The sequence below is a fragment of the Fusarium subglutinans genome (assembly GCF_013396075.1).
Source record: "Fusarium subglutinans strain NRRL 66333 chromosome Unknown NRRL66333_c0000018, whole genome shotgun sequence".
Taxonomy (NCBI): Eukaryota; Fungi; Ascomycota; class Sordariomycetes; order Hypocreales; family Nectriaceae; genus Fusarium; species Fusarium subglutinans.
The window spans coordinates 91662-117308 of NW_023502081.1; the positions used below are offsets into that span (position 1 = coordinate 91662).

The window sequence follows — 25647 nt, forward strand, 5'->3', positions numbered from 1 at the left end:
ATAGCCCGATGCGGGGGTCGAACCCGCAACCTTGAGATCGCGTACTCGTAAGAGTCTCACACGCTCTACCGATTGAGCTAACCGGGCTCAATCTTGTTTGTTAAAGATGTTGGAAGTATCACGATTTATGTTCGTGACTGGGGCGGGTTAGTGCTTGAGGTAAGAAATTTTCTGTTGGTGGAGGGAATCTGGGGCGTGGAGGGGCAGAGTGGTTATTAAACTCGGTGGGTTTTCAGGGACACCCTGGCCTGATGGGATTTGGAGATGGAGCTACCCTGGATCGTGGATTGAGGCTCGTGGGAGATGGAAACTGAGGCCATGGGTTTGGTATGTCAGTTTATATATGCTTTATTTGACGTTTTTGTGCTTTTTTCTGTTCTCTTTGTGGTTCATTGATTGTCCGGCTCTCGTCTGCCAGGCAAACTATTATCTCATTCTGTTGCTTAGGTGACACGTTATATGCAAAAATCCAACCAACAGACAACGAAACGTAGCGATATTCGCACTCGCTTGCAAAAAGGTGTGGCACATGAAGCTCTGCTTGTGCATTCACTGGCTCAAGCATCCAGGCACGCCCAAGTCGGGATTCAGTAAGTGCTTACGATAGATCTTGGGTCGATATGCTGGACAAGTTCCTGTGAGACCACCAACCCAGATCGCGTCTTCCACTTTCGAGCAGTGGGACACGACCACGCGGATATGATACGGAATCTAACAGTCTGTAGAGGAAATTGATTCAACTTGGAAAAATTGAGTCAGTTTTATGGTGATGCAGTCTGAATTGGGAATCTTTCTTTGGACTCTGGGGTCGTTGGCCCTAACCGCCAACTTCTTGTCATTATGCCTTAGCCGTCAGCACTACCGCGTAGTAAAACCACTATCTGCAATTCTACAAGGATCTTAATCCTTAGCCAATGCCTTTTCAGCGCATTCCTTCACTATCTAACCATGGAACGGGCTACTCACAACGGAGTTCCGTGCCGCGCTTAGGCGCTTATGCACAGCCGTCACTCTGTACCAGTGGGATGCGATGGATTAAATACAGCAGGCTCCTCGCTGCATGTTGGTAGCTAGATAGGCAGTTCTTCGTTTCTCTCATGATGTCTTCCAGTGCCGAATCGGGCCTGTTGGCTCGTGTGGCGAGTCCGCTGGGAATTGCCGCAATTGTTGTCGTTGGGGTCGTTGCGATTTATGTGATTGACAAGCTCACTGCTGTCCCTTATCCACCAGATATCCCGCTTATAAGAGAGCCAAAGGGTGCTCGTCGCTTCAGTCTTCGTACACGATGGGCTTACCTCACGGATTGTCAAGCACTCTTCTACGAAGCGTACCATGAAGTACAGCCTCCCTCCCCTCTCGATGACTATCGCTGACACAGCGCAGTATCTCAAGAAAGGCAAACCCGTCGTCATCCCAGGCTTCGGTGTCAGAATAGAAGTGTATTTGCCACAGAGTCAGATGAAAGGCGTACTCAATCAACCTGAGGATGTTCTCGACATGGAGCAAGCGTTCGCTGAAGTCGATCAGGTCCGATGGTCGCTTGGGCACGAGAAATATGTCGTTGATGCGTGGCAGGGACTTGTTGTGAAGTATGATCTCAATCGCGCGATTGAGATTATCGCGAATAACATGAAGGATGAACTCCATGAGGTGTTTGATGAGCAGTTTGGCACTGATGCGGAGAATTGGAAGCGGATTGATCTCACAAAGACTGTCAAGATGATCGTGGCACAGGCAGCCAGTCGCTTCACCGTTGGACTTCCCCTCTGTAAGTCAACCATCACGTCAATTGTTTCGGGGTATTGCTGATGAGTTAGGTCGCAATAAAGAGTACCTGCAGCTTGCGCTCGAGACGAACGATCTCTTCATCATGAACGCTGGTCTCACAGGCGGTCTCCCGCGTATCTTACAGCCCATAACCGGAACACTCTTCGGCCAAATCGTCAAGACAAAAGTAAACAAGCTGAAGAAATGGATCATCCCTCTCCTCAAACACCGCTTCGATAGGATCAACAATCACCCCGACGAACCGCAACCGCAAGACCAAGTTCAGATGATGATCAACTACGCTCTGCGCCATCGCCAGCACGAAGTCAACGACATGGAGTCGCTAGCTCGTCGCGTCGTCGCTCAGAACTTTGGATCAATTCACAACACGCAGATCCAAGTCGTTAATCTCATTTTAAACGTGTTGGGCTCTGATGCCGAGTTCAACACGATTGCTACCCTGCGCGATGAGATGGATCGTATTCTCGGGACTGATGACTCTGTGAATTGGACAAAGAGTGGTATCCAAGCGATGACGCGCGCTGATAGTGTCGCGAGAGAGTCAATTCGTTTATGCTCGTTCGGCGGACGCGCTGTGTTTCGCAAAGTCATGGTCGATGACTTCAAGACAGAAGATGGGCACCACGTCCCCAAGGGTTCGATCATCTCCTTCATGGGTCACCCAGCACAAATCGACAACGAGTTCTACGAAGATGGCCTCAAATACGACCCCTTCCGTTTTTCGAGGGTTCGCGAGACAGCAGCTGATCGCGACGAAAAAGCACCGCCTGTTACGTTCGTCACCACGTCGCCTGAGTTCTTGACCTTTGGCCATGGGAAGCATGCGTGCCCGGGGCGGTTCCTCATTGACTTTGAGATGAAGATGATCTTGGCGTATGCTTTGAGGAATTATGATCTTAAATTTGCGGATGGGTATGAGGGAAAGAGACCGCCGAATTATTGGATTGCTGAGGCGAATAATCCGCCGAGTGGTGTGCAGATCATGGTTAAGAGAAGGGAGAGGACGTAGGGGGTTACTGCATAGTTCTATGAAGATCAAGAGAAGACGAGTACCTTGACCTGATGTGCCTACCCAAGTCAATACTTCTAGTGACTTTCACAATAATTGTCACCGTTGAGAGCACAAAAGCTGACTACTGGTGACTAGACAGGAGGGAAAAGCAGTTCTCTGGCATGGACTAGTAGAGACAGCACAATAACTACATTCACTACTCAAAGCCGGACATCTCAAGTATAGGGTCTGTATTCAAGAATGAGATAGCTCATTCAATACTGCTAGAGACTAAGTTCTCTGTGCTGATTTAAGCTCTCAGCCATAAGTATCAACTGAGAGACTTGAACCGTCAAGCCTCAGTTGCAGCCAGTGACGCGGTTGATGGTAGTCAGGCAACCATCTCCCCAATGCTTACTGCCGCAGATTCGGCAACCATTGCGTCTGATATCCTGATAGTCATACCAGATCTGATTACCCGTGCGAGCACAGGTAGATCGCCCCTGGATGAAGATCCCGCAGTTGCCTTGGCATGTACCAGTCTGCGGTCTCCCGCTCCTGATGCTGACAGTTAGATCTATTCACACAGTTTCTGGTATCTGATGAGAGTCAGCTTACCCAGGGGCGCCGTAGTTGACATCGTTGTTACGAATCAGTCTGTTGTTGACGGCTTGATCGCAGTCTCTGACGGGAATTATGCCGCAGAGTCCGCTTCCGTTGCAGTCGTAGGAATCACGGGCCTCGAGCTTGCTTCTCGGAAATGGAGAAAAGTCTCGGGCCGTGTTGATGGGGGGAGCAGCAAGGCAGGTGCCCTGAGCGAGAAGAAGGGATGAAGTGATGATGGAGAAGCGCATCTTGTCAAGTTCTAGTTGAGAGTCGAAATACTGGTTTGAGGTTTGGAATACTGCTGTGAGTGAGGATATCAGAAAGTTAGCATGAGCGGGAGATGTCCTAGCTTTTATAGATATTCTCCTCGCTCTAGACTTACCTAGTTGCATCATGGAGTTCACATCTTTGCCTGACAGGCCATGGCTAGATGAGCTTCATCCATGACTCCCAGAGGACGGGGCGATCCAGACGGAACCTCTACATGCCGTGCGAGGGATCTCATAGCCTCTCATTCGTTATTTCATACTTCCAGATGTGATCTGATGTGATGGAGGGAGGGAGCCCCGGATGAGTTCGGGACCGAAGATGAAAACCCAACCGAATTATATCCCATTGATATGCAGAGCGAACTGATTCCACCAATAACAGCATCCTCAAGGATTAGGAAAACTCGAGACTTCAGAGAACAATACGAAAAGAAACTTGGTAGGGAGTTTCTAAGCTTAGGCTAATTACCTTCATACTCTTGTCTCTTAGAATCTCGGGGCCGAGATCTTTTCGCCCCCGCTGGACTATGTATCAGGAAGTAACAACAAATACAAAAGAAATAATTAACTTTCTATATGACTTATGTGTCAACTATCTTGCGTTGACGCGTGACTACTGCCCAGATGAGAAACTCATACAATATCCCTTTTTGAGATATCCCTAACTCCCTATTGATTAATCAATAGGTGGCCCAGAAAAAAGAACATCCTCAAAGAGCCAAGCTAAAACCCCCCAGCTGAAGATACACTGAGAAATAAGGTTGCATCCTGGCTCATTGCATGGTAACTAATGCAAGTACCCCGCACGATTGCTACGCTGCTAACCACGGCTTGTGGTTTCTATATGACGGTAGGACAAGGGGATTTCTGAACATAGTCGGACTTAGCAAAGGTCCTTCAAGCGGGGACAATACTGATCTTCCCAGGATACAAGCACATGTGAGACACGTATTTAGGAGGCAATGCTTGGCCACGTCGCGGCATACAACATGGTGAACGGGTCATGTACGACAGTGAAGGTGTAGATCATAGGCAAGTGAGTGGCACAAGAAGGATGTACTGAGAAAAGCACCGAAGGTACACTCATGTTAGTGGAACATAGCGGTAAGCAGATAATCCCCCATAGTTCTCATGATACTTGATCACTCTCCTAACCGCTGTGGTGCCGTCAATGAGAAGAGCCGCCGAGAGCACAAAGGAATTCGTTGCTCCAAGGACCGAACAGGTACAGTGTAGAGAGTAAATGACCGTCATAAAGAGCATAAGAAACTGACAGAGTCGTTCCATGGATGGCCCGGCCTCCGAAACCTGGTACCTAACCACCTAAATAACGGCACAGGAAACGCCTCACAACTCAATAAGCCAATCGGAAGCAAGAGATAGTCTCAAAGTTCCGAATCTCTTTCAGCTGCAGTAGATACATACGGCCCGAAACTCATGCGTGTCTTGCCTACGACTATGGTCTGACCCCAGAACAGAAGATGATGTCTCGGCTGAGCCCGGTCCCGAGGCGCTTTATGAGCTGTTCATTTGTGGCGTTCAAGATTTGCGTGCGGCTAAGGATCAAGAGAAATTTCCGTGAGGGTATGTCGCAAGTCGATTGTCAATTCTTGGAGCGGTCACGATTTAAAGGAGCAGAAATACTCGTTAACTGCAGAGTTCTCGAAGAGAGAAGATAAGAGTGACAAGAAAGCTGATCAAAATACCGAGCATCTATTATACGGCCGACCTTACGGACCATACATTTTACTTCTTTAGTTATGATATGAGGGATCCATGCAGAGTACGACAACTTGACAAGTAATCTTGTACACCCCCCCGTCTATTATAAGTGACTACATGATATAGCCACATGACGCTGTGACAATCATTGTAACAACCAAAAGAGCTACCCTTCTTCGAGTTCTTCTCTTTGTATTTCTCGGCCTAATCTGCCGAGTCACTTCTTCAATGAAATTAATATGAAAAGGTCCATGCTGTACTAGACATGATGAAAGAGTCGCGAGTGATTGATAGCCAGAGGCTTTGAGAGCAGACATGTCACTGAGAGAACATATAGGCAACAACGTTTTGACAAAGAAGAAAAAGACGTGTTTTCATCGCTGGTGGGTATCTATGTTATTACAACCTCTTCCATCATCTGAGGTGTCGCTGGCAAATATAATCAATCATCCCATATGCTTCAAATAACTCCAACTCCATTCATTGAGCTCCAACGCTAGACCAAACAAAATCCATCCCATATTCATCCAAAAAAAGTAACATACACTAATAATAGAATTGTGGACAGTCCCTCATATAAGGAGTCCCAAGGCGAGTAATTTTGCGAGGCTGTCGTCTTCTCAAATAAGACATAGCCGTCTCCTTGGAACGGTACAGCTTCTGATCAACCTTGTTCCCATACTGATGAGGATTTACGTGATCCTTTTCTTCGCCAGTATAGCTCCCAAGACACCTATTCCCAGTCTTGTCCAAGAGATCGCTGATGCGACCAGCAGCAACACTGTCGACTCTATCGGAGACGACCAAGAGAAAGTCCAGCGCGCCTCGGATAATAGAGGCGCGTTCATTTGCGTCGCGGTAAGAATCAGCTCTTGCGAGACGGCGTTGTATTTCCAAGTCTTGTGCTGCAAATGGCGAGTCTGGGTCATCAAGCTCTTCCTCATCGGAACTGTCTTCCGTTTCCTGGCTGCGCATTCTGTTTAAGAGGGATGAAGCCATGTTGAAATTGAAGTAAGACTTAGACTTGGGCTTGGGCCTGGGCTTGGACTCATCACTCTCCGTTGGTTCGTCTAGATCGAAAGTCACCCTCTTGCCTCCTGAGGGCTTGGGTGCTGGGACAAGCTCAAGAGGGCTGTCTTCTTCGATTCTGTCAAGAACAGTGCCAGCCAGAGAAGTAGTTGGCCTGAGACAAGACTTGTCTGGTGAGAGAGTGGCGTGCTTGGGTTGGTTGACTGGAACCTGAGGCTTGGGTCTGCTGCGCATCTTGAAGACACTCATGCAGCAACCCATACTGCCAATGGAATTGTCGTTTTCTCCCTTGACAAACTTGGCGTCTCTTGGGGACGTTGCCTCAGTAGGAGATGACACCGGAGCCTCTTCAGCCTCAGGAAAATATTCATCCCCAACAGTGCACAGAACAGCAGATTGAGGCTGGGCGGCCGAGTTGGTGATAGTAACGACACCAGACTTGACTTGCTTGATGTCAAGCGACTCCTTAACTGAGCGAGGAGTAACACGCCAGATAGCCTGACGTGCCAACTTTGCTACCTCTTCTTCCTCGGAACTGATGCCCCTGACAATGGAAGCATTTTCATCCTCTTTAGTCAAGGAGTTCTCTCCAGAAGACTTCACTTCCTCTCCAGTCTGGAATTTGACAGACGCATCCTCTGACTTGTTGGCCACAGTGCTGAGTCTTGCCATTAAATGTTCAGGCTCCACACCAGAGGTAGAGTATTCTCCAGTCCATCTAAGCTTAGACATGCTAGTGGTAGGAGTACCGGGATCAGAGTATTCCCCAGTCCAACCAGCACCAGGATCAGACTGAGAGTATTCTCCTGTCCAGCCAGATTTAGGTGATGGTTCACTTGAAGCAGAGACGGCATCATTGTTGTCGGCTGGAGTGTTGGGAGGAGGAGCTGGTGGAAATGAAATGCCAAAGATGGTGGATGTAGCATCAGTGTCTTCTGGCCCAGATGGCGTAACAGACGCCTGGGTTGATTCAGAGACAGAAGATGATGAAATCAACACAGATGGTGTGATAGAGACTGAGTTTTGTCGTACAGAGGATGCCAGTCGGAGTGGTAGATCAGAGCTGACGTTAAAATCCTCGGCAACCTCATATGGGTTGTTGTTGGTGGTAGTTGTGCTAGACATGGTGACAGGATGTAAAGCTCAGTGGTGTAAAGTATGGTGAGGCGATGAAGAGTAGTGCGAGAGTCAGAGCGATGTGTACAGTGCCAAAGAGACAGATAAAGTACAGATAAGTTGAGTAGCTGATGATCCAAGACTTGAGTAGGCAGTACACGCAATCTGGAAGAAACAGCAAGTTGAGATTGAAAGAGAAGTGTCGAAAGAATCTTTGCTTGCAGTATGCTTGAGAAATGTGTATGATGGTAAGGAGAAGTTTTAGAGGGAAGAATGGCACGAGGACGGGAATTTATAGATCAAAGGGATTTGAGTTCTATGCCTGATGCTATCTAAAGTGGACTTGGAAGTAAAATGGTTGAGTTCGTGAGCAGACTACTACTGGTCGAATGAGAAGCCGAACAGTCAAGTCACGAACCACTGTGATAGGTCACTTTCGAAAGTTTCGTCGATATATACGCAGCTGCGGGTGACAGTGTCAGAGCATAACGAGATATGCCAATAAGAGAACAATATCTGGAAGAACATGACAAAAGACTAAAGAAGAAATAGAGTTAGTTTGCCTTGTTCTACAAGAGAGAAAGAAACGAGAGCACCAGGGATGTGGGAGAGTCCAGTTCTTTTATACTGCTTCGCCTTGAGATCACGAGAGCTATGGTACTCTGGCCTATCTAAGCTTCTCACATGGTACAGAAACCACGGTCACGAGCCACTGCCGAAGCCATGTCGAAGCACCTGTGGGTGAAGCAAATGGAGAGACAGGAGAGGGCGTTCAGAGAGCGTTTCCCGTCGTGGCCACGAGCCGTGGAGTGGAGAGGCAGTCTACCAATAGAACGTGCTTCGTATCAAGGAGGAGAACAAAAACTAAAGTATAAAGACTTGGAGAAGGTTGGCTACGAGGGAAAAAAGCAAGTTACTTTCTTGAACCATAGTCGTGATTGGTCGGTACCTAAAGGATAATTGACGAGCGCAAGTTTATAGACCAAAGCTTTGTCGACTGCACGGCTCCGCCTAGATTCACCTAGAAAGAGGGCGTCAAATTCAAAATCATTTCCCTTCGTTCTATTACCAAACGTGACGTGGCAAATGCTCGGTTGGCGTGAACAATCCGAGACTCTGAGTTTGTAAGAGTCTCATTTTTCTGCAGATATAGATTTTAATTAGCTATCTCACTTTTATCCAATTACCGGTGAGATGGCCGAGTTGGTTATGGCGCCAGGTTAAGGTTAACCTTAACACCAATTTCCTGGTCCTGGTGGAGCAATCCTCCCTGGGTTCGAGTCCCAGTCTCATCAAGATCTCTTTTTTTTTTTGATTTTGTCCCTTTACCCATTACACATCTCATCTATTGTATTTTTGCTCTTACAAGTGTCTACTGGGTCGAGCCGTGTTACGAAGACTGGTTCGACCCGAGCGCTTCTATGATTTCTTTAAGTATTAACCCCCAAGCTTAACCTTTTCCTCCCACCGTTCATCGATCGTGATTTGTTGTCGCCTAGACATGCTTTCACGGTACCTTTTAAAAGATTCTTGCTGATCACGCCATCGTCTCATTTCTTTCCCGACGAATGAAGAGATGGCATCCGCACACTCAGAAACCTTCTCCATCGGTATCAAATGGCCACAGTCAAGAGTCTCCTCTTGAACCCTGCCAGCAGCTGCGCCTCCACTGCCCCCGACTCCGGTGCCTGTTGTCAGCATTTTCTCCTGTCGTCGTTCCGGTGATGAGAACTCTGATTGTTTTCCGAAGACGAATAATGTGCTTGGTCGCAGCTCGGGTAAGTGGCGAAATATCTTTGGAGGCTCTGGGCGATGGAATGGGTAGTCAGGGCAGTCTTTGTTCTGTTCTACATCTTGGTCGTTGGATGGTTCCCAGTCTCTTGCTAAGTATGTCGGCCGAACGAAACTGAAGAGCTCTTGATGCTTTGAAGTCGTGAGCGTAACTCGCTCATCTGAACTCGAATCCTTTTCTTTCGGATGAAGCTCTGTCGGAACATCTCGAAGCCCATGCTCAATCCAGAGGTCAAGAACACGAGGATCCCAAGACTGGAAGAATTTGCTCTTCTTGAACCTGACAACAGCATCTTCTCTTGATGGCCAGATATCCCGCCTCTTTGTAGAAAGACCGGACAGGGAAATGCTTGGGTTTGGTATTTGGATGATGGGATCAATAAGTACTAACGAGTCCAGAAGTCGCGGGTGCCAAAGTGCCAGTTGTGCACTTTCTACAGTTAGAGGATTCTCAAAGTGACCCGGTGTCGGTAATGGTTACTTACAGCTGAGTTCCACCCATACTATGGCCAATACCAACGATGGGGTGAGGGATATCTCGTTGATGCTGGTTGATGAGATTCATTAGGTCTCTTGCGTGATCAAACCAACTGACTGGTATATGTGAGTAATGGCGATGGTCCACGGTTGGGATTTTACTCACGATCGTTGCCGAGTACTCTCTCGTTAATGACTCCTGATTGTCCTTGATTCCATACATCTGCAATCCATATCGATCGTATCCTGAGATCTTGTTGTCCTGCTCGGTCATACAGCTCATCCCATAGTGGCTCATATAGTTCCTAGCAAGTCAGATGATACGTTGTAATCTTGGGCTGAGATCCGTGAGCTTTGCTACCTTTGGAAAACCATTTGCATGAGCACCAATAATGGTTACATCACCAGGCTGAGGATCGGGGTTGTCGTGGGGTACATATTGCTTCACTGCAAGTCTTGGTGTGTCATCATCACCGTTTGCCGTTTCAGCGAGATACTCTCTTGAATGACTACAATCAATAGTATGCTCAATAACTCGATAATTAGACGGGGTTGATAGACATCTGGCTTGGTTTGCTGGTAAGATTTGTCGCCTAACGTGCGCCGCCCGAAAGGAAGAACGCAGTATGAGTCTAGACCACATTGAAATATCAGGGGGACAGTATCCTAACAAAGAGCAGCTAACAACGTAAAATGTGATGTCGATTCAACAAACTAACGGTGGTTGAAAGACAATAGTTCTCTTACATAGGTGGTCCAGCCTAGATAAGATAAGCTATTCCAAACAGGGCAATGCGCCAACGCCGACCTCGGTAGCTCGGTTACGATCTGCGCCCTTCTTGTCAAACACAGGATCTACAGGCTTAAGCCGATGCTACCATACTTATTACGCCCTTTAAATGAAATCGGCCGCAAATGTTTTCACTCTAAACTGCTAGGGCACATCTTCAAACTCACGCTGGATTGCTGGTAGGAGGTAATGGTGATTGCAATTCAGCGGGTGGACAATATCAGCCAGAGCTTCGATTCTTCAGTTTTGCAATCTCATTCATGTATTCTCTGTACTTCGAAACTCCTCAAGGTGAATTCCTAGTGTTATGAAGCCTTTTCTACCCTTATGAACGATGTAACTTGGCCTCGAATGGACGAAGAGCCCTAGACAGCTATCATGGCACAAATTTCATACCAAAGTCGCAATAGCTGCAGCAGTTGCCCAAATACCCTGCAGAAAGTCACCTTGGCAGTCCAATCCAGCCAAGTAGCGTTGAACAGCTACGCTGGTGATAGTCGATGCTACAAAGCATGTTGCGACTTTGCGTGAAAGTCCTCGCTGCAGAATGGCTGTTCCAACGATGAAATCGAAGATGGGAATAACACGGGACAAGGTCGACCCGTCATCGGGACTTCGATCATTTTGATACTGATAAAAGGATGTAGTTGATGTCGCACCATGGCTGAATCGCGAAGCGCTGCCGTAGAATAGGAGTAGTGCCAGAGATATCGGCAGATACTTTTTGAGCATCGAGATAGACATTTTTGCAGTATCTATGTCTGACCAGGCACTTTAAAATATTGAAAGGGCAAAAAGACAAGACAAATACTGGATAAGATTGATCGTAGAGGCGGCTGCTCATGATAAATGGTCTTCTCTTGAATAGCATCGCTAGGGCTGAGTCAGACGACTTGCGATGGCTGCAGCTCACAAGGATGAACTCCACGCGGAATGAGACACCATCGCGATACGATCAAGCATCACGATAATTACTAATCAGCTTGTGACATCAACAAACTCAAAACAAGAATTGTCACTTTTAATATTCCATGTGAATGCCAAGCCACGACAAAGTGCACGCATATTACACTAAAGTGGCTTGCTTCAACATCCAATAAAAAAAACTCAGATTTCTTATCACCGGAAATAACTATTTAGCTCAAAGCCCCGGAGTGTGAGACATCGCAGCCCGCGGGCATTTCAGATCCTTAGACTTTTTCCATATACACGTCATCCCGTTTCTTCCGAGGCATCTTGGAGTCTATTCTGCAACACTTCACCGCCTTAATTCCAGTCTCCAAAAGCCATTCAGTGTCTCGACGCTCGGGAGACCAAAACATCACAACTCGTGGAATTGACCGGCCATGGCAGCACCATTTTGGGGTCCTCAGACCTCTTACCTAAAGTAAGTTATTGGATCACTTGGAATTGACAAGATTTACTGACTTTTGCAGCTTTTGTGAAGAGGTAAATACCGCAATGGTCTCCCTTGGCTAAAATGGAGTTAACGTGTCGTTTTAGGATTATGTTATCACACGGTATATTGCTGAGTTTATAAATACTCTTAGCAGTTTCACATATGGTAAGTAATGTTACCATGGGTCGGGATCTGCAATTGACCTTGTCACTAGTGGCATATGGACTCTATGGCTTGTTGACGTCGCCTAAATTCCCGACTGGGCCACGCTTGGCCTCGTACTGTGGACTAATAGGCGTGGGGATATGTTCAGCTGGATATCACATGACCTTGAAGTATCATACTCAAATGTGTAAGTATACTTCTGCTTCAGTAAGAGGAAGGCCTAATAATTGCTAGCTGATGAACTGTCAATGCATCTTCTCACCACACCCCTCATCTACCGACTTCTCAGCTTCAAAGCCAGTCCTCAAAAGAGGCGAATCGTTGGGACCATTCTTTCAATATTATTCACGATTGTCATGGTCACTCATATGGTCATGGATGAGTTTCTTTTGCACGCCATTACGTTTGGCATGGGCATTTATGTCATTGCTACCCGTGTGCTGAAGGTAATTCCTCAGCAGGTCAAGGACCCAACCATCAGGAAGAAATTCCAAAACATGGCTATTCTCGGACTTGGTACGTAACACAAAAGACTCTGTACCCATTGGGCCGAGCTAATTATGACAGGATTCTTTGGCTTTGGATATATTGTTTGGCTCATTGACGAGTTCGCTTGCCGGTATCTGACGAGTGCAAGGCATGCAGTTGGTCTGCCCTTTGCGTTTCTTTTGGAACTTCATGGATGGTATGTTGAATCCGACTTCATGAGCTTGAGTCAAGCTAACATCTGTCAGGTGGCATGTGTTCACCGCTATCGGAGGCTATACCGCTGTTGCTGTCATTGATGTCGTTACGACAGGGGAGGTGATCGAGGACCCTACGGACACATTTGCTTGGCCCGTTCCTGTTGCTGCCAGACTGATGTCTGGATCTTCTGGGACAGTGAAGCAAGGCTAATCTTGGCGAAAGAAAGAAATGAGGTAAATCCAGAGGATGAGCCGACATGCAGCCAAGGGCCGGGGAGTCCAACGGAGTGGCTCTTCCATTAGACTCATCCGTTGGATAGATCGTAGCAGCTACAAGCACTAGCCCATAAAATATACTAAAAGATATATAGACTGGAATAGAACCATCAATCAAGGCCTGACTCATATTTTGGGCAAATTAATTCCATTATGCAGTGCAGCAGTGGGGCCTTTGACCCGGAACAGGACCCAACTTCAACCCAACAGTCGACAGTCCCTGTTCAGTTCCGGAAGAACGGATGGGAAACGATGGGATCATGAGATGTTGAACAATTCATGGTTTGTGATGAGATAAAACTGCGAAGACATCACGAATTTGGCTCTATTGCGGACAAGAATCTCAGCAGCCCGCAGCCCGCAACTGATGATGCTGCAGAAGCCGCAGACGCCCATAAGACAAGGTCAAAATCGAGAATGATGCGGTAGAAGGACCCCGCGGGGACCCCGCAAGATCCATAAGCTTATCATGAGATTATTGCGGATTTGCGGATGGACGGAAGGACAAGGGTTGAGAAGTTTTCATCATCAACGTGGGCTGTAGTGCTGCTGCAACGATATGATAGTGAAAAGACTGAACATTAGAAAGAATGGCTGGGGTACAAAGTGATTCATATGTCGCACTTCAAGATCTGCACTTTGAAATCTCTGTTAGCCTAAGCGTCATGATAAACAATTCACAAACCGGTTCAAATGCCGATATCGCCCGACTCACGCGTCCCGTTCTCCCGGGTTTGAATTCATTAGTGCCAAGATAGCTGCCCAAGAGGACCAGTATTAGCGTCATAATATTCGTACACTTCTCCGATGAGGCTCCGCAATGAATCAAATTCTCAAATGACATCTCCGGTTGATCACAAGCTTATCCACTCGACCGGGCCAAGACTAACAAAACAAGTTACGACTCCACGGGTTTCTTATCTATGAACTATTAAGCATAAAATTACCTCTTCTTGGATCAGCGGTGGAGCAAAGTGCGGGATGCATTACCGAAATGGGGAAACAAGCTTAATTCATCCTCAATCTCTCTGTATCATTCGCATTTTACACTCTTTGAATTCTCACTGCTGGAAGGAGTTAAGAGAAACTAAACAAGATGCCGTTGAGCCTCATCTGCAGGTGTGTCGTATCCCGACTTTGCACCGCAAGCCACCACATCCGCATCGGGAAACATCCCAGAGATAAGGATGCTTCTTGAACCGGTCTAGACTCTTGGCTCTGGAAGCTAGTACAGTGGATTACGTACGGAGTTTTCTCGACATTGCTCGGCATGGTGGGAACGGGGCGGTTTAGAGTGCCGAGATCAAGTTGGGAATTTTTCACCGCAGGGGAAGATAAGAACGGAGAGAGCCCTGCTGAGTAAATTGAAGGTTTCTTTTGGTGAGTGTGCTTTGACAGTCGGTGAAATGGCCAAGATGACTATTGATCTTGCGAGCCCTTTGGCTTATACACCTGCTGAGACGGCGGAACTTATTTGTCGAGCTGGTGTGAAGAAGGGAAGATCGAGACCAGATAAGGTGTTGTTGTCTGGTATCTCTGGTGGATGCATTCTTGCATTTGGATGTGCTGTTTCTTTGACAGCATTGACGGCACCATGGTATCAGGAGAATGCACCAGGCCTCATCAAACTCATCGGAGCCATCGTCTTTCCTTTGGGATTGGTCACTGTGATATTGACGGGTGCTGATCTATTTACGTCAACGAATCTGGTGGGTCGACTTATGTATCAAGCCTTAACAAGCAGTGATCTAATGGATGTCTTAGTTCACCTTTGTTGCCGTCCTCAATGGAAGATTATCGATATGGAGGATGTTGCTTCACTGGTTCCTCTGTTTCTTCGGAAACTTAGGTGGATGTCTCTTTGTCATGGCCATTATCGTCGGATGTAAGCACCCTGCCCGGCACCACTCATATTCACGATCTAATCATAACATTCACAGACGGAGGAATCTTTGACTCAGATCCATACCGCGAAGAAATTATCGCCTTCACTACTAAGAAGCAAATAACCCCCGAGGCCTACCAGATCTTCCTTCGTGCCATTGGCTGCAACTGGCTTGTTTGCCTGGCATGTTTCCTCGGCGTACAAGCAAAAGACTTGACGTCAAAGGTAGTTGGCATGTGGATTCCCATCTTTGCCTTTGTGGCTTTGGGTTTCGATCATGTTGTCGCCAATATGTTCTTTATGCCTTTGGGTATCTGGATGGGTACACCTGGCTTGACAGTTGGGCTTTATATATGGAAGGGTATGACCACTGTCTCATCTACCGATGAACCTTGACTAACATTTTCACAGGAATGATTCCAGCTCTCTTTGGAAATATCCTTGGAGGCAGCTTGTGCTGCGGTGTATACTTTTGGTGGATGTATCTTGCAGACGTTGATGACGAGGAACAACCTCAAGGCAAAGGCGTTTTGCATAATCATGGACATGACAGTCCTTCGGATGAGGAGAGCCAGATGGAGTCACGATAAAGACGAACCTGTCAGCAGGACTGCACAAGTTATAATAGAGCATAGACCTAAAAAGGAGAAAGATATATTAGTTAGCATAGAGGAGATATAGAGTAGACAACTTAATGCAAGGAAACAACGAAAACAAATTACATAGACCCAATAAAGGTTGCTTAGTTTCATGGTCTGCTCAAGTTCAAAAGTCAACTTTCATGGCGCTTTCGTTCTATCTCGTAATCGTTCGATGTTCCAGCCCATCATCTCTCATCAAACCTCCCCTCAGCAATTTTTAATCCTTTTCAGTTACCATCTCGATCCTAAAATACTTGAATATCTATCCCTAGAAGTCAAGTTCGAGTTCATCAAAGTCCAGTCATCGTTTATTATTGTCCCTCATTTCTCCCCGAAGCTGTCTGATCATCGATCTCGGTCGGCGGCTGTCCCAGTAGTGCCTCGATCTTCTTGAAGGCCTCGACTTGGTCTTTGATCAAAGAAGATTCTGCCAAAACCTGAATCTGGGGAAGAATGATACTGAACGCGTCAGGAGTATTCCGGAGTCTGAAAACAGCTTCCATAGCCTTCCCCGTTGGCTGTCCAAACAGCTGGGAAAGCCTGTTGCGGTGTTGGTCCCATTTTGACTCGTAGTCCATTGCTTCTACTCCCGACCCGAAAAGTCCCTCGGCTCGAAACACCAGTCGAATGACATGGTCCAGATCTCCTTCTCCATTGCCATCATTCGTATCCTGTAGTATCTTCTCTGACTCTGCTACAAACAAACGCACATGGGAGAATGACTCGTGAATTGCTTTAATTGTTGGGGCTGGAGTTTCAAGATCCTTTAGCAGCTTGTCCCAGTCGCACGATGAAGCTGCAAGGCCTTTGATAGTTTGAAGAATCTCCCCTTTAATGTGCGAGCTCAAGGTTGGTTCGACAGGTTGTGCGCGCTTGGCTGGAGGTGTATAATATTCCGGCGCAGCGAGCCGCTTCAACTTTCCCTTCTTTCGAAGCGACTTCAATTGTGTTTCCATACCATCCCACTCAATCAACATGGTCTCGTGGCTCGTCCTTCTCTCATTGGGTGGTATACCCAAGCGATCCGCAATCCTGATGAGCTCGTCCGCCCTGGTTGCCATATTCTGTCGATCAAGCTCTGGATTATCGAGGCAAAACTGAGGGTTCTCGGTGTAGTAAGACTCGTCGCCGAACCACCGCTTCACGCAAGAGAATATGGCCTCCGTGTTGTAGTAATCAGACCCGACATCTGGGAAAACAGGGCCGATTGCCCTTGCCGAACCGGTAAGAGCTTTGACTGTCTCAGGAGTGGTAGTATTCCAATAGGCGACTGTAGGATTTCCAGTGAGTGAAAAGCAATTCTTATCAAATTTCTGAACCGCCTTTGTGAAGAGCCATTTGGGTGCTCCTACACACTGAAAAGGGAAACCCGGGTTACGCGAATAACTTGGAATTCCCAGAGTTCGCACGTCATTCAAACAACATAGCGCGAACAGGTCAGATGATGGTCTCTCAGCATGAGTGCAGTCTTCGGGAAATACCATTGTTGACCCTGGCATAGATGCGGGAATCAGAGTGAACCTTGAGTCCGCAAGAACTTGCGGATGACGAGAGCGTACCTGGTGGACCCAGGAGCGCATTGAGATTGGATTGAGGTTATCGCGAACGGTAGAGACTTCGAGGGGATCGCGGTGGGATCTGAAATAATTGGCGAACCGAAACGGGTGGAGGAACGACGTCAAATGGTGTGTTTCAACGAACCTCAGCATGTGAGGAAAGTATATAATAAAAGTTGCTAAGGGGGCTTTTTGCACAAGAGCTGGCTTCCGCCCAGGAAAGGAATCCACAAAGCCCTCCATGTCGTGGTCGTCTGTTTCCTCAATATCGAAATAGACAATTGTTGCGGCCAGTGCAATGTTCAAGGGCACATTGTCAGAAGGATATCTGTCGAGAAAGCTTTGCATTTCGTTGATCATGTCTCCGGGAAACTCCAGCAGTGCCATTGGAGGCCACCTCAAGATGAAATGTAGATCGTTGTAACCCTTTCCACCTTGAATAGCGCGACAAATCAATGGCTTTCGACTTGGCGCTTCATTGGACGGGAGGGTCTTAGCAACACCAGCTGGACCATTCCCAGACACAAGGAGGTGGTGTTCTCGCCTCAATAGCTGCATGAACCGAGTTTTCTCACCATCATCCAAGTGTCCATGGAGTGCGCGTTTGACATATGACATGTTGCTTGGGATCAGCATGTTCTCGGTCCAAATGATCTCTTGCCCTTGTACGTAATGCTCTGGCCCAAATACTAGTTCGACAAGTTCTGTGTTGTCTAAATTCAACATGTTTTTGATAGTTTGCCGCCTTGAGAGGCCATTAAAGCCATCCGGTAAATGTTGAGTACTCGACTTCATCATGAAGATGGCGTTGTAGTTTAATGCAGATATCCCTACAAACACGCCGCTGACCTTGATGTTCGTTATGAGCTGCATACCATTGGCGGTACTAATCCATTCTTTTGTCCTGCAGTGTAGTCTGTTGATAGAATTACTAGCTCTGGCAGCTAGCTTAACGGCCACATGTGTCTCAGTCGCCTTTCGACCAATGTCTAATTTCGAAATGCGGTTATTTCCAAGGCCAGAGACTGGTTCTGGGTTCCAGATGGTTGTCGTCCCAGATGTTTCCATGGGTGGCAGAGAAGCATCTCTGTCGGATCCGTGAATCTTAGCCTTTTTCAAGGGGCGTGAGACATGAACAGGAAAGTCAAGCCATCGTTCCTCGTCCATGAGGGTTTCTGGGTTCCCACCTCGAGACTGGAAAGTATTATACTCTAGAGTCTCGACATACTCGTTTTCTTTGCCTTTGAGTCTCACGGTGGGCTTTGCTTCTTCTAGGACTGGCAGCTCTAGTGCGTTGTCTCCCATCGTGGTTGATCAAGTTCTGGAGGACAAGCACTTGTTACAATCCTTTGTGACAGTACCTTCCAAGGCCATGAGCCTAGTAATATAGTGCAAAGTTTGGCAGGGAGGGAGGGTAATGGTCAGGCGGCTGAGTAGACTGGGAGGACTGCGAGCTGGCATAAGTTAGCACGAGATGATAGAAAGCTTCCGCAATCATCAAACCTTTTGTTTCCTGCGTAAGTGCAAAGGATTTGTGCACTAACCCACGTTGCGTTGGAGGTTCGAAACTTGAGAGAAGAACCCTTGAAGTTCAACGATGCCGCTGATGTTGCAACTTGTCGCAATCGATGGACAAGAAGCCAACAAGAGATACAGGCAGAGTACAATAAGAAGTCCCACCGATCAAAGCTAGTTATGGCGTCGCAGATGAATGCGGGAGAATCGTGTTGCAGACTAGAGAGGCCGTTAGTGATGATCGGCTGAAAATCTCTTGACCTCCTCCTACCGAAGAAGACGAGGCGTAACACACCGACGCCGCGAGACTTTGAGTGAAGTCGAAGCTGAGAGAAAACGACGGCGTATGTCTCTCAGGCTTCAATAATGATAGATTAATTATTGAAAGACTGGTGTTGTTGAGTTACTAGGTCTTCATGTGTTGTTGAGAGGAGAAGTTGAGGAGGGATGGAGGTAGATAAGAGAATGAAGCATCGACGATGCAGAAACAAAATAAAAATTACGTCACCAACTAACAGTGCACAGAAGCACATGCACCAAGATAGGTAGGCTACCTAATGATATTCCCCTTGTTCCAGTGGGATTTATGCAACACAGTGAATCATCAGCCGCATACTCCGCGAAACTCCAAGACACATGAAAACGCCCCAATCCCAGATCGAACGCTAATCCCAACAAGCCAATAGCTTCAGAAACGCCCAGCTCCCACATGCCCATCGGCGACCACAAGGTAACCGTAACACCTAGTGACGACGGCCAGCCTCAATCATCAGAGGTGCCTGCAGGCGCATCTCTCCAGCTGTCATCTCTCGAATATACCCCGAGTAAGGCTGAAGTCTCCTGGCGACGATACCGTTCCCTCCACAAATATCTTTGACTTCTTTTACAATATGTTTGACATCCTGAACCGACAAGATAGCATTGTTAACTTCGCCAGCATGGTTGTTGAAGAATTCGTGGCACTGGAGTGTGGCCACAAAGCTTTGCGCTTGAAGCTGAGATGGTTGGTGCATCACCCACATGCTAACGTTTCTTAGATGCCACAAAATACTAGAACTGTTAGCATCCTGTTGATTCTTGATAGTTGAGCACTTTACGTCATTGAATCCTCGCCGCGGAGGGTATATCTAGCGATGAGAGGGGCTCTCATCATGAATGGCATCTCGAGCCACTTGAGGGCGTTGGCTTTCACAGCATCGTAGTAAAGACCTTCGACGATGCTTTGGAGTACCCTGACGACTCGTGCCGCGTGCTTGAACAGCCGTGCCATGATGTATTCCCCCTAATACGGGTTAGTATCAATATAAAACAGAGTGCTCGACGTCTTACATATCTAATGGTCTTGGGCACTTGGGGATCCTTGAAAGTGAGTGCCGCTTGCATGAGTGCTTCTGCAGCAATCCTAAGGAGCGGTGACTGTCTGTACAATGGATCGTCCGCCTTTCAAGTCAGTTAGCGAAATGCTTATTCTACCTCAGATGGCCAACTCACTGTGACAGGGGAGCCATCGTTCCTCGCCCTTTTCTCGACCATCTGCTCACTAGAGTGAAAATGGTCCAGATCTTCAACAGCATTAAGAGCTATTTCGCCTAGAGCATGGCAGAAGCGACCCAAAAGTGCGTTAGTCTCGGCGCGGCTATATTAGATGATTAGTATATGATGCAGCAGCAGTGAGCTCTTGGCTTACTATGTGAAATAGTGCTTCTGAGGAGTTAGCTGAGAGTCATATGATAGCGGAGCCTCAATTACTTACTGCGTGACACTTTTCAAGCCCCATCCTTTGGCAAAGGAGTTCATCTAACTTCTCGCACTTTGAGTCGTCACCCTCGAAGCTGAAAAATATTAGACTGAGGAAATGTGCAACTGGTGGAGAGTTCTTACTGTTCCCGCATGGATGGCTTGTCATAATAGTCAATGTTTCCCTGTTCACATTGAGTAATTGGCTGAGAACCAGCCGATCGAATGCTGCATCGAAGCCTTTGAAAAGCCCACAGAACTTCGACGAGTGCCCTAGCCCAAGAAGCAACTATAAACGTGTCAGAACCTGTCAAGAAAAGTCAGTTTACGGGTGACTAACCTCTCCCTCCGATTGTTGTAACGTAGATAGGTCTATCGGAGTCTGGCTTATACATGACACATTGTGCAGACCTGTGATCCATGGCAAAATTTCGAAGTCGGTAGAGAAGCATCGAGATCTTGGTGTTCAGGATATCCAGGGCTTGAGCCATGAGAATCTGCTCCGTGTTCTCGAGGGTGTAGTCGTGGGTGACGCCAATGTTGAGCCAGTGCTCAGATCGAGGGGCGTCTATATCAGTGACGTAGTGATATTGCTAGATCATATATCAGTTACCAGTTATCGCCAACGGCTAAGCCTCATAGATCTTACAGCCCGGAGATCCTAAAGGCAGAGTTAGTCAAACGGCCCAACGCAAGACAACGGGCGCCACATACACATAGGAAATTACCCATCAGTGAGCGCATTTGCGCAGTATGAACTTGGTAGCTCAGGACTTGACTACAGCGCCTCAGCTGTTCCAGACCCTCATCGTCGATTATTCTCTCTACTGTGAACCTCTGAGGCTTGGTGTCGGGGATGGGGACGCGGTAGACGATGCCAAGCTGCTTTTGGCTTTCAGCAAGCCATAGCCAAAGTTTTCGCCAGACGGTATACCGAGATTCTCGGCTGAACAGGTTTTCCATCTCGCAGGGCCTGTTGCGCGCCCTGGTGAGGGCAGTAGAGGATGACCCTGCGTTGGACATCTTAACTAGGGAAATGGTTGAAAGGGGAGAGAAACTGACTGGGTGCGAGGCATGGTTGGAAAGACTTTTAATGGAACGGGAGAACAGCAGATACTTGACTATAACGTGTGAGAAGTAAGTTTCAGATAGGGTTTATCGTGGCAAATTGATGCTGGAGATTAGGGCAGGGCTCGTGAATCGTAACTTTATCTTGGTGTTGACGGGACATCGTGAGTTTGCGAAGGCTCGTTCACTACTGGCAAACCAATGAACAGACCACAAAGCTCACACAAACTTCATAGAAATATTATGACTCGGCAGTATCGAAATCTTGTGATGATATTCTGAACCTAACTTTTACGTATCCACTTCTCGACAACAGCATGTATCTCGTCACTGTTCTTCTCCATGATAAGCATATGCCCGTTCCCATGAATCCCAATAGTTCCCAACTCAATAAGCTCCGTCTTTAAACATCCCGCCTGTTTATAATACGCAGCCGTGCAGTGCTCATAAGGCATATGGTATGATGCCTCACCTGTGACAATAAGAATAGGAATGTCCATCAAGTTGACCAACTTTCGGGGCGAAGGTTCATCTGCCTGAAGTATACACTCTGTAGACAAATCATCTTTCTGGGCATGAACCTTCTGGACAAGGTCCTTCTTCGGGTCGTCTACAGGAGGGTCATACGTGATAGGAACATCCCACAGACCCCATGGCCTAGGAAACTCTCCGCCAAACTTGAAAATCTCATCTTTGAACGGCGGTCCAGCAGCTTCTAGCAGAACAATGCTCTTCGTAAGGTTCGGCCTCATGTCAGCAATCAAAGTAGGCATGAAGCTTCCCTGACTATGTCCCAGAAGAACAGCCGGTTTCTCAATCCTATCCAATAAGGCTGCACCAGCTGCCTGAACCGAAGTCTGCTGATAGGTCGTATTATCAACAAACTCCACATTCGAGCTGTAAAACGCGTCAAACACTGGATCGCCCCGAACCCCAGAGCCAGGCCATTGGGTATGGTTCAGAGCCTGAGGCCAGAGCATATGCGTCCTCGAATCAGTAAACGCAACCTCCACAGCCTCGGCCGAAAGGGTGCTAAGCTTCGCAGCGCCTTGCCCAGGCATCCAAGCAGATCTTCCCCGAAAGGTCTGGTCAACAATGTACACCTCATATCCCTGCTCAATAAACCTCGAGGCCCAACCAACTCCGCCGTCGGGCTTATTCAGGAAATTCTAAACGTGGCGAAAAAGTCACCACGGCTTCCGAGATTTCACGGAGGTTGAAACGTACCGTGCCTGTCTGCGCCATACCGTGAATCATAACGATAGGCGTGTCTTTCCAAGCTCCCCTTACGGGGGCGAGTTTCTCAACATACATCTGGTCCCGAAAAACATGGCCGCCGTCACCGTCATGGTCGTACCGCCCGCCGACGTAGAAGAAGGATCGTGTAGCGGGTATTTCAGAGCGCACGGCATCGGAGTATTTTCCGATCGTCGCTGCGATTATAGCAGCGAGAATGAAAAACTGCATGGCTAAAACAGGTAATTAGTGAGATTATGTCGTGGTTGTTGGCAAGGGAGGGAAAATGTCATTGCTGACGGTGTTGGGATCGGCACGCGTCTCCGCATCATGCGTGTTACGTGATAAGACAAGGCTGAGTGAGCCGCACAAAACGGGGGAAAACTTAAGATCTCAGCGACAGAAGATTCCAGCGATTATTGTGGTTGGACGACATTTGGGGTTTGCACAAAACGCCTCTGATGTCAGCAAACGTCCACCGACGAGCACGTAATACTATTATCTTCAATCAGTTTCATTATCAATGTCTCTGTAAGATCTTTATTTCCCATCTCACCCCGAAGCTCCGTTGCAATAGTATTGAGCTGACCTAGCAAGTACACCCACCACCTCCTCAATTGAGGCCCATTATATGTCCCTGGGACCTGATTACATGGTCCCTTATCTTGTTTTATTCTTGAGCGGTTACACAGCTTACATGGCGTAATCAAGCACGTCAAACCAGCTACCGCTGATTGCTTCCCTTGTGCCGTATCCACGTCGTGAAACCGCATTTCAGGTATGGCTTTTTTTCTACGATAAAAGCGGGCTTGATTTTGGAGTAACTTGACATCATTTCACCAGAAGATTCCAACAGAACCGTCCCTGAATCAGGGACTCGTCGGTTTGCTCGTATTTCCTGTCAAACCAGGATCTTGGCACAGTAACCAAGTATTCGTCCGCTGATCCGCAAGTTTCTCTTATCCTTTACAAAAGCATATCTATCATGTCTCATCTCAGTCTTATGCAGCTGATTTCCGTTCCGATTGGTGGCAGACGGGTAGGTATCTAGGCGGACGAGGTCCGGAGTAAGATGGAGTCTTGAAGATGTCCGGACTCCGCTGCCGTCGGCCGGTACCTTTTCCATTGCAAGTCCTGCATACGCACGTAGCCTTTTCCGTTGGAGGCATATCTGATATGAATGACGACCGGGACCGGAGTAACTCCCGGATCCTCTTGACTCTGAAGGCTACATTGAGTGCTATGGAAATTTCTATACTAGCTTCAGACTCGTGCCATGTTGCTGTTCCGTTCGAGTGTGGAACTGCAGTCCTCGGAGAATTAAATCCTGGAGGATCGAAACACATCATGATTCAGGACTTGTCAAGTATACACCGTAGGGAAGGATTCGAAAGGAGCTTTCTAACAATATGACTGGTCAGCGTAGATAGTATAATGGTCATAAATCCTTTGTAATAGGCAAAAGGGCTGTCAGCCAGCCGCTTACCGTCCTACCATGCCGACATGACGGGCTTAGACTAGACCACAGATGGCGTCTATCTCCCAACCCTCCCACTCACGCGGCTCCCAATTCACCCCTTGGCAAAAAGAGAGAAAAGGCGACCACAGTTTGCTTCATATATGTATCAAACCACAAAGCTCAAGACCCCCAAACTAAAGCACCTCGCAAATCTTTTCACAAAACCATGTCCGAGACTCGGTCCGCAAAGCCCGTCCGGCTGCGCCTCGCTTGCGACGCTTGTACGACAGCCAAGGTCCGTTGCAGCAGGACTCACCCCTGCGAGCGCTGCGAGGACAACGGGCAGGCCAAGGAGTGCTGCTACAGCGCTTCGCGACGACATGGCAAGCGGGCGCGACAGAGGAAGAGTGTGCAGGATAGTGGGAGTAGTCTTACGACGCAGTTTACGAATGCGTGGGAGGATTACAGTACATACTCGGCTGGTGATCTTGAGATGCTTGATAGTTGGGCGTCGCGCACTGTTGACTTTGATGATGGGAACGGTATATCTTGGGTTGATCCATGGAAGTCACTGGGTTTTGTGTCGGATACTACTGCGTCGCAGTCAAGCGGTGTGGTATCACCTGATTTGAGCTTATCGACTAAGCCGATATTGTCGATCAAGGCGCCGGAGCCAACAGCGGTGCACTCTCACGATTGTGAGGCCCTTGCTCTCAAGGTGTTGAGATCGCTGCACTGCAACACTAACGCCGCCCAAAGCATCTGCAAATCCTCCCCCATTCCCCCAAAGCAAACCTGTTCAACACCGTCCATCGACACAGTCCTATCCGTCAACAAAGCCGCCCTCACAAACCTCATTCCCCTCCTCAAATGTCACTGCGCACGGAACCCCCATATCGCAATGCTACACAGCGCAATCTTATCAAAGGTCATATTCTGGTACAGAGTCGCAGTCACAGCGCGGTATCACACCGACGGAGTTGAACTCCGACCTATGAAGATCCAGCTTGGGATGCTGGATCTTGATGATGAGGATCAAGCTACGCTGCAAAGAACTGTTGTTTTGAGAGAGTTGAGAAAGGCTGAGAAGGTCATGGAGACGTTTGATTCTTTTGCTGGAGGGGATGATGGCGGGTTGAATTGGCATGTTGTTGCTGTAAGGAATATGAGGGAGGAGTTGCAAGGAATCATCCAGAAGATCAAGAAAGGCCAAGGAGAGATGATGTGAACATTTTTGTTTGTTGCATCATGTTACCTGTAACTTATATAAAAGGCTGAATTGTTTGATTTACGTCATTCCTTTGGGGTTCCACGGAACTCATTAGATATGTAGCTCAGCGATTTGCCAAACGCATCGTAACTATCATTTACAGTCACTACGACTGCATCAACACTGATCCTGTCCTTATTAATGATGAAAACCCAGAAGTCTCTAGTGAGGGTAT

The 25647-nt window shown here is 47.6% G+C and overlaps 9 protein-coding genes across 9 annotated transcripts; 4 read left to right on the top strand and 5 right to left on the bottom strand.

The window, feature by feature from the left end:
• Positions 1 to 1100: 1100 nt before the first annotated feature.
• On the top strand, positions 1101 to 2797 carry FSUBG_2037 (cycloheximide-inducible CIP70 (cytochrome P450 family); the record flags this gene model as incomplete). Its single annotated transcript, XM_036679768.1, has 3 exons — positions 1101 to 1337; positions 1384 to 1768; positions 1818 to 2797. The coding sequence occupies 3 exons, from the start codon at positions 1101 to 1103 to the stop codon at positions 2795 to 2797; spliced, it is 1602 nt and encodes a 533-aa protein (XP_036542313.1).
• Positions 2798 to 3138: 341 nt separating this feature from the next.
• On the bottom strand, positions 3139 to 3633 carry FSUBG_2038 (uncharacterized protein; the record flags this gene model as incomplete). The annotated part of the gene is made up of 2 exons (XM_036679769.1): positions 3139 to 3337; positions 3398 to 3633. 2 exons carry the CDS (start codon positions 3631 to 3633, stop codon positions 3139 to 3141), a joined length of 435 nt encoding a protein of 144 aa, XP_036542314.1.
• Positions 3634 to 5922: 2289 nt separating this feature from the next.
• FSUBG_2039 (uncharacterized protein) lies at positions 5923 to 7530 on the bottom strand (the record flags this gene model as incomplete). The annotated part of the gene is made up of 1 exon (XM_036679770.1): positions 5923 to 7530. The coding sequence occupies one exon, from the start codon at positions 7528 to 7530 to the stop codon at positions 5923 to 5925; it is 1608 nt and encodes a 535-aa protein (XP_036542315.1).
• A 1428-nt stretch (positions 7531 to 8958) lies between these two features.
• On the bottom strand, positions 8959 to 11323 carry FSUBG_2040 (host-specific AK-toxin Akt2; the record flags this gene model as incomplete). Its single annotated transcript, XM_036679772.1, has 6 exons — positions 8959 to 9742; positions 9798 to 9906; positions 9956 to 10094; positions 10151 to 10298; positions 10537 to 10550; positions 10976 to 11323. The coding sequence occupies 6 exons, from the start codon at positions 11321 to 11323 to the stop codon at positions 8959 to 8961; spliced, it is 1542 nt and encodes a 513-aa protein (XP_036542316.1).
• A 602-nt stretch (positions 11324 to 11925) lies between these two features.
• On the top strand, positions 11926 to 13040 carry FSUBG_2041 (YPC1-alkaline Ceramidase; the record flags this gene model as incomplete). The annotated part of the gene is made up of 7 exons (XM_036679773.1): positions 11926 to 11966; positions 12016 to 12028; positions 12083 to 12143; positions 12274 to 12330; positions 12378 to 12659; positions 12711 to 12828; positions 12878 to 13040. 7 exons carry the CDS (start codon positions 11926 to 11928, stop codon positions 13038 to 13040), a joined length of 735 nt encoding a protein of 244 aa, XP_036542317.1.
• A 1480-nt stretch (positions 13041 to 14520) lies between these two features.
• On the top strand, positions 14521 to 15580 carry FSUBG_2042 (formate transport; the record flags this gene model as incomplete). Its single annotated transcript, XM_036679774.1, has 4 exons — positions 14521 to 14814; positions 14870 to 14990; positions 15046 to 15351; positions 15402 to 15580. The coding sequence occupies 4 exons, from the start codon at positions 14521 to 14523 to the stop codon at positions 15578 to 15580; spliced, it is 900 nt and encodes a 299-aa protein (XP_036542318.1).
• A 362-nt stretch (positions 15581 to 15942) lies between these two features.
• On the bottom strand, positions 15943 to 18492 carry FSUBG_2043 (polyketide synthase; the record flags this gene model as incomplete). Its single annotated transcript, XM_036679775.1, has 2 exons — positions 15943 to 17269; positions 17333 to 18492. The coding sequence occupies 2 exons, from the start codon at positions 18490 to 18492 to the stop codon at positions 15943 to 15945; spliced, it is 2487 nt and encodes an 828-aa protein (XP_036542319.1).
• Positions 18493 to 19445: 953 nt separating this feature from the next.
• Positions 19446 to 22974, bottom strand: FSUBG_2044 (adenylosuccinate lyase; the record flags this gene model as incomplete). The annotated part of the gene is made up of 12 exons (XM_036679776.1): positions 19446 to 19752; positions 19800 to 19984; positions 20032 to 20142; positions 20194 to 20338; positions 20390 to 20418; positions 20456 to 20534; positions 20584 to 20728; positions 20780 to 21032; positions 21089 to 21100; positions 21154 to 21560; positions 21803 to 22676; positions 22735 to 22974. 12 exons carry the CDS (start codon positions 22972 to 22974, stop codon positions 19446 to 19448), a joined length of 2787 nt encoding a protein of 928 aa, XP_036542320.1.
• A 1454-nt stretch (positions 22975 to 24428) lies between these two features.
• FSUBG_2045 (fusarubin cluster-transcription factor) lies at positions 24429 to 25430 on the top strand (the record flags this gene model as incomplete). The annotated part of the gene is made up of 1 exon (XM_036679777.1): positions 24429 to 25430. One exon carries the CDS (start codon positions 24429 to 24431, stop codon positions 25428 to 25430), a length of 1002 nt encoding a protein of 333 aa, XP_036542321.1.
• Positions 25431 to 25647: the final 217 nt, after the last annotated feature.